This window comes from Rosa chinensis, chromosome 6 (assembly GCF_002994745.2).
Source record: "Rosa chinensis cultivar Old Blush chromosome 6, RchiOBHm-V2, whole genome shotgun sequence".
Taxonomy (NCBI): domain Eukaryota; kingdom Viridiplantae; phylum Streptophyta; class Magnoliopsida; order Rosales; family Rosaceae; genus Rosa; species Rosa chinensis.
Genome location: NC_037093.1, coordinates 34490884 through 34502526, shown reverse-complemented (window position 1 = coordinate 34502526; position 11643 = coordinate 34490884). Strand labels below are relative to the sequence as shown.

The 11643-nt window shown below is 36.8% G+C and overlaps 1 protein-coding gene across 7 annotated transcripts in view; it reads left to right on the top strand.

Moving 5' to 3' along the window:
* Positions 1 to 1342: 1342 nt before the first annotated feature.
* LOC112174443 (tRNA pseudouridine(38/39) synthase) overlaps positions 1343 to 11643 on the top strand; it is an 11644-nt gene continuing 1343 nt past the window's right edge. Inside the window, exons 1-15 of one of the 7 annotated variants that reach the window (XM_024312211.2) lie at positions 1343 to 1476; positions 2850 to 2909; positions 3593 to 3710; positions 4230 to 4302; positions 5086 to 5131; positions 5245 to 5355; positions 6406 to 6484; positions 8364 to 8481; positions 9389 to 9449; positions 9581 to 9711; positions 9932 to 10049; positions 10594 to 10717; positions 10905 to 11021; positions 11116 to 11190; positions 11527 to 11608. In XM_024312211.2, the coding sequence (XP_024167979.1) occupies positions 1432 to 1476; positions 2850 to 2909; positions 3593 to 3710; positions 4230 to 4302; positions 5086 to 5131; positions 5245 to 5355; positions 6406 to 6484; positions 8364 to 8481; positions 9389 to 9449; positions 9581 to 9711; positions 9932 to 10049; positions 10594 to 10717; positions 10905 to 11021; positions 11116 to 11190; positions 11527 to 11588 (1338 nt within the window). In that variant the 5' untranslated portion in view covers positions 1343 to 1431 and the 3' untranslated portion in view covers positions 11589 to 11608. The other 6 variants (XM_040509175.1, XM_024312214.2, XM_024312212.2 and 3 more) reach the window with 6 other exon arrangements.

Genomic DNA, 11643 nt, shown 5'->3' with positions numbered 1-11643 from the left:
CTACCACGAAAAACTATTAAATTTCTTAGCGTAGTCATTTCCAAGAAATTAGGGATTTTTCTGATCGTAGTCGCTTCCAAGAAAATCCGATTCCAAGAGGGGTTTTGGATTAGATCGAAACAATAATGTATGTGGTCGATCGTTTTCTTCTCAACAAACTCTAAGTTTGGAGGACTCTACAAGCTCCAAGCTTGAAGTGAGCACGAACCCCCACAGTTCGGTTTTTGGTCTCCCCTATAAAGAAGAAATGGGGGTAGAAGAAGGGATGTTGGAAGTCCCTGAGAAAAGAAGAAGAAATTAAAAAAAAAAAAAAAAACTTCAAAAACGGGAACTTTTAGAAAATTACCTTAAAAGTGACCGAATACTTGACCGAAAAGTTGGCCGGAAAATGTTGTCGGAAAAGTGGCCGAAAAGTCGTCGGAAAGTGGCCGGAAAGTTGACGGGAAAGTGTTGACCGGAGGGTTGACCGGTGTTGGCTGACCGTTGACCGGGGTGCTGACGTGGCAGATGCAATGCTGACTGGACACTGACGCAAGCGCTGATGTGGCGCCTGAGGTAGGTGACTTCAGTGGGCCACGCTTCTGGGCTGCGCTGCTTCTGGGCCTACGCTGTGCCTCTGGGCTTCGTTGCTTCTGGGCCTCGCTGCTTCTGGGCTGGGCTTACAGGGATAGGGCAGAGAGAGAATCTGCAAACTGAAGGTGAGGCGGCGGTTTAGGGCAGGCGGGTTTCTGGTGAGCGGTTCAGAGACTTTTTGGCCGGTTCCGGCGGTGAAATTTCCGGTTCCGGGTTTCTGGGGTGGAGACGCTGCAGGTGGTGGAGTATGGCTGCAGGAGGTGGTGAGGAAGGCTTTCAACCGGGCAGAGGGACTTTTGCTATTTCCGGTGGCCGGTTCGGTGGTTTTCCGGCCGGTTCTGGGGGTGGGGCCGCCGGTTCTGGACTCCTAGAGTTGAGATCTTCAAGGTGGGCGGCGGTGGTTTCTGGGATTTGAAGGCTACGAATTTAGGATTTCAGAGTTAGGGCTTCGTGCTGATAACGTATTTTAGGGAATCAGGAATTGAGAGAAATTTGTTATGTATTCTCATTGATAATAGGGGCCTCTTTATATAGAGGATTACAATGCATAGAGTTAGAATCATACAAGGAAAGAGAATCTCTAGATTCTTCTAATTTAACCCTATTACCACTAGGTCAAGTAACCTAGAGTTTGGATTAAACACAAAATAGAGATATTCTTAAACAGTTTTGAAATTGATGACGCCTATAAATTTTTTTTTTTTTTGAAAGGAAAAAAATGACTGAAAAATAAATAAATAAATATTTTTTTAAGTCGTTAATGGGCAAGTGAGAAGAGACAGGGAGTGGCCCTAACTGCAGCGCAGGCCGTCGTCTGGAAAAGTAGAAACGAGCAGAAGCAGAGGATATCTATCGACCATGGACGTAACCACTGTCGTCGACTCCCTCCGGCATAGAGTTCAGGTACTCTCTCTCTCTCCCCCCGTTGAATCAAAACAATACATTGTCGATTGCTTTGCTTAAATTGTTGGCTGGCTTGGTTATTCTCAGTCTCAGCTGTTGATTTAGCTTCCTTAAGCAAACAGACACAGACTTGTTAAACTCAGATGTTGATTCAGTCTCTTACTTCCATTTTGATTATGTCCACCTCTCATATTATGTTCAGTTCCATTTTGAAACGTCAAAGGGTGGTGTGAGCTGGGGAACTTGTTGAAAATGAACTTATGATTAGTTTTGTACTTCTACTAAACAAAAATTGTGCTTCGAAAATTTTTCGAAAAGCCGCCCTTTTCTTGAACCAGCTATTGTATGTGGTTGGATCTGTTGAGGGATTCCTGCAAATGGGGTAGTTACTTGTATAGCACAAATGGGATTCCTGCAACTGCTCTTGTTTAGAAGCGCAGAGAGATCAATGTTTTGCAGTCCGTTGCAGGGAGAAATTGAGTATGGGCAGAAGAGAAGAGAAGAGAAGAAAAAAGAGAGTCCATATGGTTGAGGACATATGAAATAAGATTTGGAAAGGAATAAAAACTACCAGTTTCACACCTGCAGGGTTTCAGGAGTCACTCCTAGAAAGAATTCCGGTCTCACGCCAGCCTTTGGCATCACACCAAAGGTGTCTTGGAATCTCTACAAGTTGACCCTTGTTTCATACCGGAGCAGAAAATCTCAACTGATTTTTTTTATACCACTTCTGCTTCAAAGCTTACAAAGTCGCCCTTTTTATGGAGCCATTACATGAATTATTGATAATCCTTAAACTAATGCTCGTAGGAATTCTGAAAGACATAACTATATGACACTTACTATTGAACATTATGACAAAAGAAAATCAAAAGATATAACCTAAAATTGCATTAGTGAAATGCATTTATTTCATGATTAAGGACAATCTCTTGATTGTATTCTGGATGGCAAATGGATGAACTTATTTTTTATAATATGACTTGGCTTCCACATCACCTTATTTTCTTATTCTTTCTAGTTATTCATCAAGTTTTGGGTTAGAGGCTAGCTAAGATTGTGTACCCATAATTCATATAGTGGAAGATAATTGTTGCTGCCCAATTGACGTAGGCGACTTTGGAACCACATTATATCTGTGGTTCTTGTGTTCCTTATCTCTGTGTTTGATTCTCTTGGTTTTCTGGGTTTTGCTTGGTTTTGACTTGCCATTCTAAGCAATCACCACAATGTCTCACTCTCAGTGTTTGTTTAATACCGTAATGATAAACTGTCTTTTGCATTTATCCTATACTATAGTCCAATAGTTACTTAAAGTTTCTATATTATTTACAAGTGTATTGTTCTGATTACTATTTTGAAATCACATCCAGGAATTAGAGGCATTAAATGCCAAGTTGTCATCTCAACTCGCAGTTTGTCACTGCCATCAGGTTTGCTATTTTGCTGTTAGATTCTTTACTGTTTCAGATATAAACAAGAAAATAAATTTATGACTGAATTCTTTTTCTAAAGTTAACATGTAATGTTGTATGATGTGTCACAGCTGAATATATGGTTCAGAAATTAGAAATATGTATAAAAGAAAAGGTAATCTAGTTCTGGTCCTTGATATATCCACTATAAAACATGCAGTGCATCTTAATCATGCAAAGTCCCTGTGGAGTTGGCCTTGTCAAAGGAAACGGAACTAGAATTTGCTGCATAAGAAACCTGTCAGGCATTCAAATGAATAAGTGAGGGAGTGAAATGGACAATCTTCTGTAAGACGAGAAACCTAACTTAAAAGGAATAAAACCCCTTATACTTTTATCCAAAAAAAAAAAAGTTTTATTAATTCCTTAAGACACATTAGAAAATAAAAACCCGCCTTCTGTTTGGTTGCATTTGTTTATGTTTGGAACCTGTATATTTTGTGGTAATTGTGTTCAGTATTGCCCAACAAATTGTTAATCACTGACTGAAGAATATGAACTTTCTACCTATGATCGTCGCTAATTAAATTGTAATCAACTTTCTTTGGGTCATTTACCAATGTCAGGAATTGACAATTATACAATTTGAACAACTTTTTGTTTTGTTTTTATTTTACGAAGATAAGTATGTTGCAATGCAGCAACAGGACAAGACTGAAGTCTCTTCTGTAAGTTCTGATAATTTAGTTGAGAAAAGCGGGAAATCGAGCTTTCAAAGTAAGAACACCACCAAGGAGAAACTTAAAGGGAAATTGCCAGGTATTTTCTTTGATTTTTTTTTTCGGAAAGAAATAAAAACAAGAAAATAATTTTGGCAAAAATTGCCAAACAACAAATAATTTCATTGCAAAGATGTCTCATACATTGCCAGAACTGGTGCCAGTTCATAATTCATAATTGCAAACATCTTTGCTTAATTACTTTGCTCTCTTTCTCTCTCTCCCCCTCTCCCCCTCTCTCTAGTGTTTCATCGTTGTCCTTAGTTATTCTCCTTTCTAATAGCTATGTGGAGACTCATTGCATAATCAATATGTTGCTTATTCTAATTTTAAGCTCCAAATTATTATAATTCAGATTTAGTTGTCTTTTTTTTTTTTTAATTGATCTTTAAATAGCTATGTGGAGACTCATTGCATCTGAGTATGTTGCTTATTCTAATTTTGAACTCCAAATTATTATAATTCAAAATCAACAGTCTACTTTGTATAGGAAAGTTCACCTTTTGAACAGTGATACTCTGCTGAGTGATGGCTGATTCATTATATATGCTTGTATCAGGTTACGACACAAGGATCATGAATCACCACAGCAAGAGATATGTTGCTTTGAAAGTCATGTATTTTGGCCAAAGGTAGCATTTTTCCAGCAGCCCCAGCCCCACCTCCAATAGAAAAAAATAAAAAATAAAAAAACCAATAAGACCTTTAATTTTAGTGACCATTTCTTTTTTGGTTTTTATTTTTTATTTTTTGTTTTTTAGTTTATTTTACTCCTCAGTCCTAAACACTTCTCATGACCACCTTTCTTCTACCCAGACGACAATGACTATCCTCTCCACTGAAAACCCAAATTGCCGAGATTGTTTCTTTCTCCAACTTCCTCTACTCCTCCCAAGTCCCCTAAATCCCACCCACCACTGACCTGTTGCTTAGGCGGAGCCAAACTGCTAAACTGTGAGCTATTCTAACCTAATCATCAATCAATAAAACAACCCATCCCAGCTAGCCATAGTTCTCTCCCCTGCTCTTCAAGCCGCACAAGTTTACACCTTCTCTTCCCCTTCAATGTTCAAACCCCTCCAAACAAAAAAAAGAACAAAAAAAGAAAAATCTAATCCCCTGATAAACACTCCCTTGGCTTCGTTGTTGCCTGCTTCCAATCCATCCGCAGCAAGAAAATCTTCATTGTTGCCTTATCGACACCAGAATCTCCTTTCTACAAGAGTTGAGGAACGAGGATAAGTGATAACTCAACCAATGAAAAGATAAGAAATATAAAATTGAAAGCAGGTGTCATAGTCATATGTAATTAGGGCAGTGCGAATTTCACTCCCCCAAAAGTTAATATACTTCAAAAAAAAAAAAAAAAAAAAAGGATTATTGAGGCCTTTTTTACAATATGTGCTGTCTTACAGGTTCTATGGTTTTGCTGCTGAGGCACAGATGGATCCAACTATTGAGGTATTCGTTTCTCATAACAAATTTCTAATTTCTATTGATGTTCATGCTAACTAGAAGAGCAATATAAATGAATATAACGCATGAGCTTCTATTGTACATTGAATAACGTGCAGTCTGAAATTTTCAAAGCTCTTGAGAAGACAAGACTTTTGATCGGTGATAAGAAGGAATCACATTACTCAAGATGTGGTAGGACAGACAAGGGAGTTTCTGCTGTTGGGCAAGTAAGTTGATAAAAAAAGTATCTATTTGTATGTTGTTGATTGGTGTTGACATTGCAAATGTCTGTTTAATTTTTGACATATATGTTGATGATATTTTTATTTTTAGTTTGTTATTCTCTTAGGTTGCTTATTTGTTTATTTTATCAATTTAGGGTCAAGATGCTGGAAGTAGATTTCCAGTATTGTCTCTGTATTTTCTATTAGTTTATTTCTCTGGCTTATGTTCTTCATATATTTATTCACAATCAGTTTAATTGTATCCTACCTTATGCTCAAGATCCTCGAGCTTATGGAATGACATCAAAATCAAACTATCAAACTTACTATGTCATTGGAGCGGTTTTTGTGTATACATCCTCCTTTCCAAGTGTCATATAGATCTTTGCATGAACATTAAAGTTGTTGGGAGAACTTGAACTGTCCCACTCATGGATCGACCATATTAAGGGATGCAGAGATCTATTATGTGTATAACACTATAACTATGTTTGGAACCTTTCCTATTCCCTAGGTTGGTCTTACGATTATTTTGTCACGATGAAATTCGATATACTGCATCTAAACAGCTCCATTTGGTGAGATAAGTCCACATGTATTTTTTTTTTCCTATGTATATCTACTTTGTCTTGTTAATTAGGTTTCATTGAGGGATGCATCAGGAACCCTGTCTAACTGTACTTTTTCTTTAAAGGAAAAAAAAAAAGGTTTAGTCTGTTCATTGAGGTTTGTTTTTAGATGTTTTGCACATAGTATTCAATTTTCAATGCCCTGTCTATCAGCAGCGAACATTGATTGGGAAGCTTAATTGTTTGATTTGTTTAAAACTTGAATGTCCTATCATCAACGCACCATTTTCAATGTCCTTACATTTCTTCATTTAAACATTTAGTATTGACATGCTGTTTCGGAAGCTTAATTGTTTGATTGTTTTAAAAGTTCAAAAAGTATCATTCATTTCAATGTTGTAAAGCAAATTTCTACTGATATGCCTGTAAATCCAGATTTTCCATTTATGTGACTTATTGAAATTATAACAATTATATTATACAGGTGATTGCTCTCTATTTAAGATCAAACCTCAAGGAAGCATGTGAAATCAGTGAAGATCCTAGCAACCAAGAACAATATGGTCAGCCTTTTTGTGTGTGTGTGTGTGTGTGTTTTGGGGTGGGGGTGGGGGAGTGTTTGCTGGGGTTCGTGTGGGGAGTAACCCGACATCCAGAATGCAGAGCCTTGCATTACAACATATAATGCCATGGGCTCTCCACATATTGCCAATTGGCTTTGGATTGGATGCTACAATTTGTTATTGATCTTGTCAAGCCCGACATGCTTCACGTCACCCAGTCTTAGTTGGACCACGCTTTTGGGTCAAGTCATGCCCCACATAAGGTGGCATATTGAAACAGAGTTGCATTACAAGTTTACAACATATATAATGTTCTCAGCATCTCTACGTATTGCCAACTTAAAATAGGATACAAGTAGTACATTGAAAAGCAAAATTAAATAAGCTTTATTCCTAAGATTGCAAGCAAAGCACCAAATCTACTACAAAAAGAAGACACTCAATCAATTGATGTTACTTCAGCCCAATTAAGAAGAACAACACTAAAACACAAACACCTCACAAATGTTCAGAGGATTTCCAAGGAGAGGCTTATATCTATTTCTATCTAAAGTAGAAGAGATCTTGTATTCTTGCCATAGTTTCTAGCATTCTTTTGTTACTCTCCAACTCCAAAGTCCAAGTCATGGCTGTACAGGGCCAAAATCTTGTTTGTCCCCATTACTTAAAAGCCTCAGCATAGAGTAACAGTTTCCTGTGACCAAAGTTATATGGTTTGAACTTTGAACTTTGAAATAGTTATACAAGACTCACACTTGATATTGCATCTCAAAGTTTGTTGATCAAATTTAATTATTTTTCCGCCTATAGACAGTAATCAGTTTTTAGTGGTTGAGTAAGATTTATTATTTCTTTAGGATTATGATATTAGGATGGGGTTGCCATGTTAATTTAATATACATTTAGTTGTTTGATGCTTTTATGTTAGGGCGGCACAATTGCTTAGCCTAGCGTCATAGAACACATAATTAGAGAAGTTGATAATCATTGTGTAGGCCTACCTTTGTTGACTCAGGCTATTCCCAAATCAGATTTCCCTATGGTATGGGAGTAGAAATTTGAGGTAACTCTGAATAGGTATTAAATAGTCTTGTATTCTTTTCAAGAGCAAAACTAGGACGTGTCTATTATACTACATTATTGAATCAAGCTGCACAAGGGTTTGACTCCAAAAAATGGGTGAACGACACAGTTATATGGAAAACATCTGTGGAATATATGGTTGATCATCACTTAAGTAACAAAAACATGTTTACACTATTGCTTCAAAGCTAAGAAATTCTAGCACCTATGCATCTAATGCCTGAAGATTGGCTATGGGCTGGTCTAAGCCTCTTGACCCGTGTGGGTGTTTTCTTTCAGAGGCCTCACAGGACACATGAGGAATGGGAAGATAATTTTGTCTTGGTGTTGGTTGCATAATTAGTTGGCTATGTCGATCAATTGTCTGTCTTGAGTCTTGATGGTACACCCACCTAAAAGTGTGGCAAGAGTCTATTGTGAACCTGGATACATTGGACCATATGTGTCCTTAGATTCATTTTTCATAGTTCTTAATCTTTAGCAAGCTCAAGTTTTTGAATATTTGTCTTTAAACGTAAGTTGCATAAGGCTGGCCTTTATTTGGAGAAGTTTTGGGTAGTTGGTGTCTAACCCAAACTAGCAGACCATAAAATGTTAGACATGGAGATGGATAAAAAGTTCCTTAAGGGAAAGAAAATATAGCACTGTAGTTGAGATTATAAAGCTTACTTGTCACTTGACTAAGATCTTTTGAGAATTTGAGCCGTATGAAATTTGCTAGAGCTTCATTTAAGATTTGTTGTACATTTGAGTTTGATCTCATATTTAACCCAACCACATTCCAATTGAATAACAGATGCTTGTTTGTTTCCCTCAGAAGGTGAAATCGATTATGTGAGGGTGCTGAATCGAGTCCTTCCGGATGATATTCGAGTTTTTGGTTGGTATCCTGTACCATTGGGTTTCAGTGCGAGGTTTGTCTACCTTGTATGAATGTTTCCACTAATTTAAGATCATATGCATAAAACTACCTTTTACTTGCAAAATGTTCTATCTTTTTCATATTGTGTGCATCTATTTTCCCTAAACTAAAGAACTCTGGAAAGGAGAGGTGTTCTGGGGATTGTTTCCTTCTATGGCACTTTCTTTACTGAAACAAGTTCATTTTCAAGCATTGAGACATAGAATGAGTAGACCCCTGCAGAGTCAGCTGGCAGTCCACTTAATATCATCGCAAATTTTGCATGGTACCCTCGACTTAATTGCCACAAAATGGGTGTATATCTCTTAAAGTTATATTGATAGTGTTTAGTATAAATTGACCTTATACATCACTAACATCATGATTATTAAGCATAATATTGCTAATTAAGGAAGTATGCTTAGAAGGTTTGTAGCTTTTAAAGCTGCATTTTAATAAGCTGAAGGATTATGTAAGGATTTCTTATGCATGGTGTATTACATTTACATGGGAGTAAATGAATTCCTTTAGGTCATCACCACCTGTCCTTCATGGAGAAAATGAGGTTGTTGAACAAGTCTTGTTTGTTTCATTAGGAAGTTGTCTTGCTTTCTTAACAAATCTAATGAAGACAATCAGTTGAATATGGCTAAGTTCTGATACTTTTACATTCTCCAACTGTAGAACAACTAATTTTTTGTATTCTTTTAATTTTATTTTTGATTACACATACTTGAGTGAGTTGAGTCAAACCAGGACGTTCGACTTAAAGCGGAAAGTGATGCCACTAGACCAAATGGTTGTGGGCACTTTTTTGTATTACTTACTGACCCTACTTTATTCTTTTGTTTCTTTTTTGGTTTAGGTCAAAGTTGGGACCTTGCGTTAGCATAATTTGTTGCTTTCCTTTATTAATACAGGTTTAGCTGTCTAAGCAGGGAGTATTATTATTTATTTTGGGGAGAAAATCTGAATTTCTTGGTATGTGGTTATTCTTTCTCGTTTCATTTATGGGGCCTTTTTTTTTTTTTTTCAAATGCATATTTTGGTGGTCCCATTATTAAAATTAAGAGAACAAGAAACTTGGTTTTCTGTGGTTCATGTTTCACCAGGCTATGGAGACTGCTGGTAGGAAATTTGTTGGTGAACATGACTTCAGAAACTTCTGTAAGATGGATGCTCTTAATGTGCACAATTACAGGAGGAAAATCACTTCATTTGCAATGTCGCCTTGTGATGTGAGGTTAATATGGGTAGATAAATCTTCACTCCTTCCCTTTTCTCGAATCAATTAATTCAGATTACCCTATTTACTTAACTAGAAATGAATGGGGTATGTAAAGTCATGTTTATCCAGTTTAATTTTTTATTTTTTCAAGATGACAACAAGAAAAACGAGAACTTTGTCTATTAAGACCAGGGCTGTCTTGAGTATAACTTGAAATGTATTTCATGATTCTCAGGTTTGAGGGGAACCAGCTTTGGGCATTTAAAATCAAAGGTAGTGCTTTCCTTTGGCATCAGGTCCGATGCATGGTTGCTGTACTACTCTTGATTGGCCAAGGTCATGAATCTCCTGATGTGAGTACCAAATGTCTTGTTGATTGATTGGTTCTTAAGTTGTAATTTATGCTTGATTAAGCTGCTGGGTATTGTCTCAAATAATCAGTTTTCTTGCATCTCTCAAAAGTCAAAACTATTATGTTGACATGCAAATTAATCTACGCAGCCAAAAGAACATGTTCATGACAATACTGGCATTTGGGTCCATTTGAAAGAAACACTATGCATATTATTTTATCTAGTACTAGTGGACATGAACTAAACACTATTATGCACATGCTGTTTTACAACTGTTTGATATTCAACATGATAGTGTTGGCTGCAGTAAGAAGGTTCAAACCAAGCACTGCACATGCCCAACCATTGGGAATTTGCGGAAAAGTCTTTCATTTGAACTTTCCACTGGAATTGAAACCACCGAGAAATGCTCAAAGGCTTTCTTAACACTGGCAGCTTTTCAGATAGTATCAGAAATTCAGAATATTTTTATTTGTGGTCTCTACCTTTAAGCTTTCACTTTTATTACATAAAAGTAACTCGATTTAAATGCGTTAAATGGTAGGTTATAGATGCATTACTGGATACTGACAGAATTCCGAGAAAACCTCAATATGGCATGGCGCCAGAGATTCCGTTGGTACTTCAATCCTGTGAATTTGAGGGTCTCAAGTTCATTTGCTCTTCAGGTACTTGGATGGCGATAGCTGCATCCTTTGCTTCTTGTTTAGAAACATTAGACATTTTTTATTTATAATGCTGATGTGTTATGTTCATTGTTTACTGTTTAATTTCTTTATAAATGCTGGCTGGATCAAAACTGCCACCTGCTATGTCTCTCCAAATTCTGAATATTTCTTTCGGTTGCATTCCTAGATGCCAGACAAGCTTTGCGCATACACTTGGCTCATGAATGTCGAAACTATCATCTCCAAGCTGCAATTTTTAATGAGGCTCTACAATGCTGTTTTCCAGTAGAAAAAGGTGCTGAAGGTGATATATTCTCTCTTATCACTCTCAGTAAACAACTAAACATTTTGTTACACAGACACATATGGCTATTACTGAGATCGCCTTTGTTTCTCAGATCAGCGCTCCTTGGATAATGGAACGATGAAGAAGAAATCTTCCCATGTTCCACTCATGTCGCGCCCAACTGAGCGTAAGTACTGTATCTTTGAAGTTACATACGAAATGGTCGTTACAGTAATATAGACTTCTTATGCATCATATATAATTATGCTACATAATTATAAAAATGCTTCAAAGACGGTTAACCTCTTTGCAAGTGAATTTTTTTGGAAACTTATTACTATATCTAGTGATTAATTGTTTTTATGGCAATTAATTCACAATTGTCCAAAACTCGATTTTTAAGTTAAAAACAAAATTGGTTCTTAGTATGAAGATGAGGACATACAGCTGATGTTACTTCATGTGCTTTCTAGCTGTGATTTACTAACGTTCCTGTCTAATAACTGTTAATGAATTGATCCAGCATCGTATGAAGAGAGACGTGCGAAATTAAACACAAGAGCGTGCAGACTGAAGAGTTTATGACATTATCATGGTGGTTAAGAGTATGTTTGTATTAGCAACTTGATTGTTTTTACCA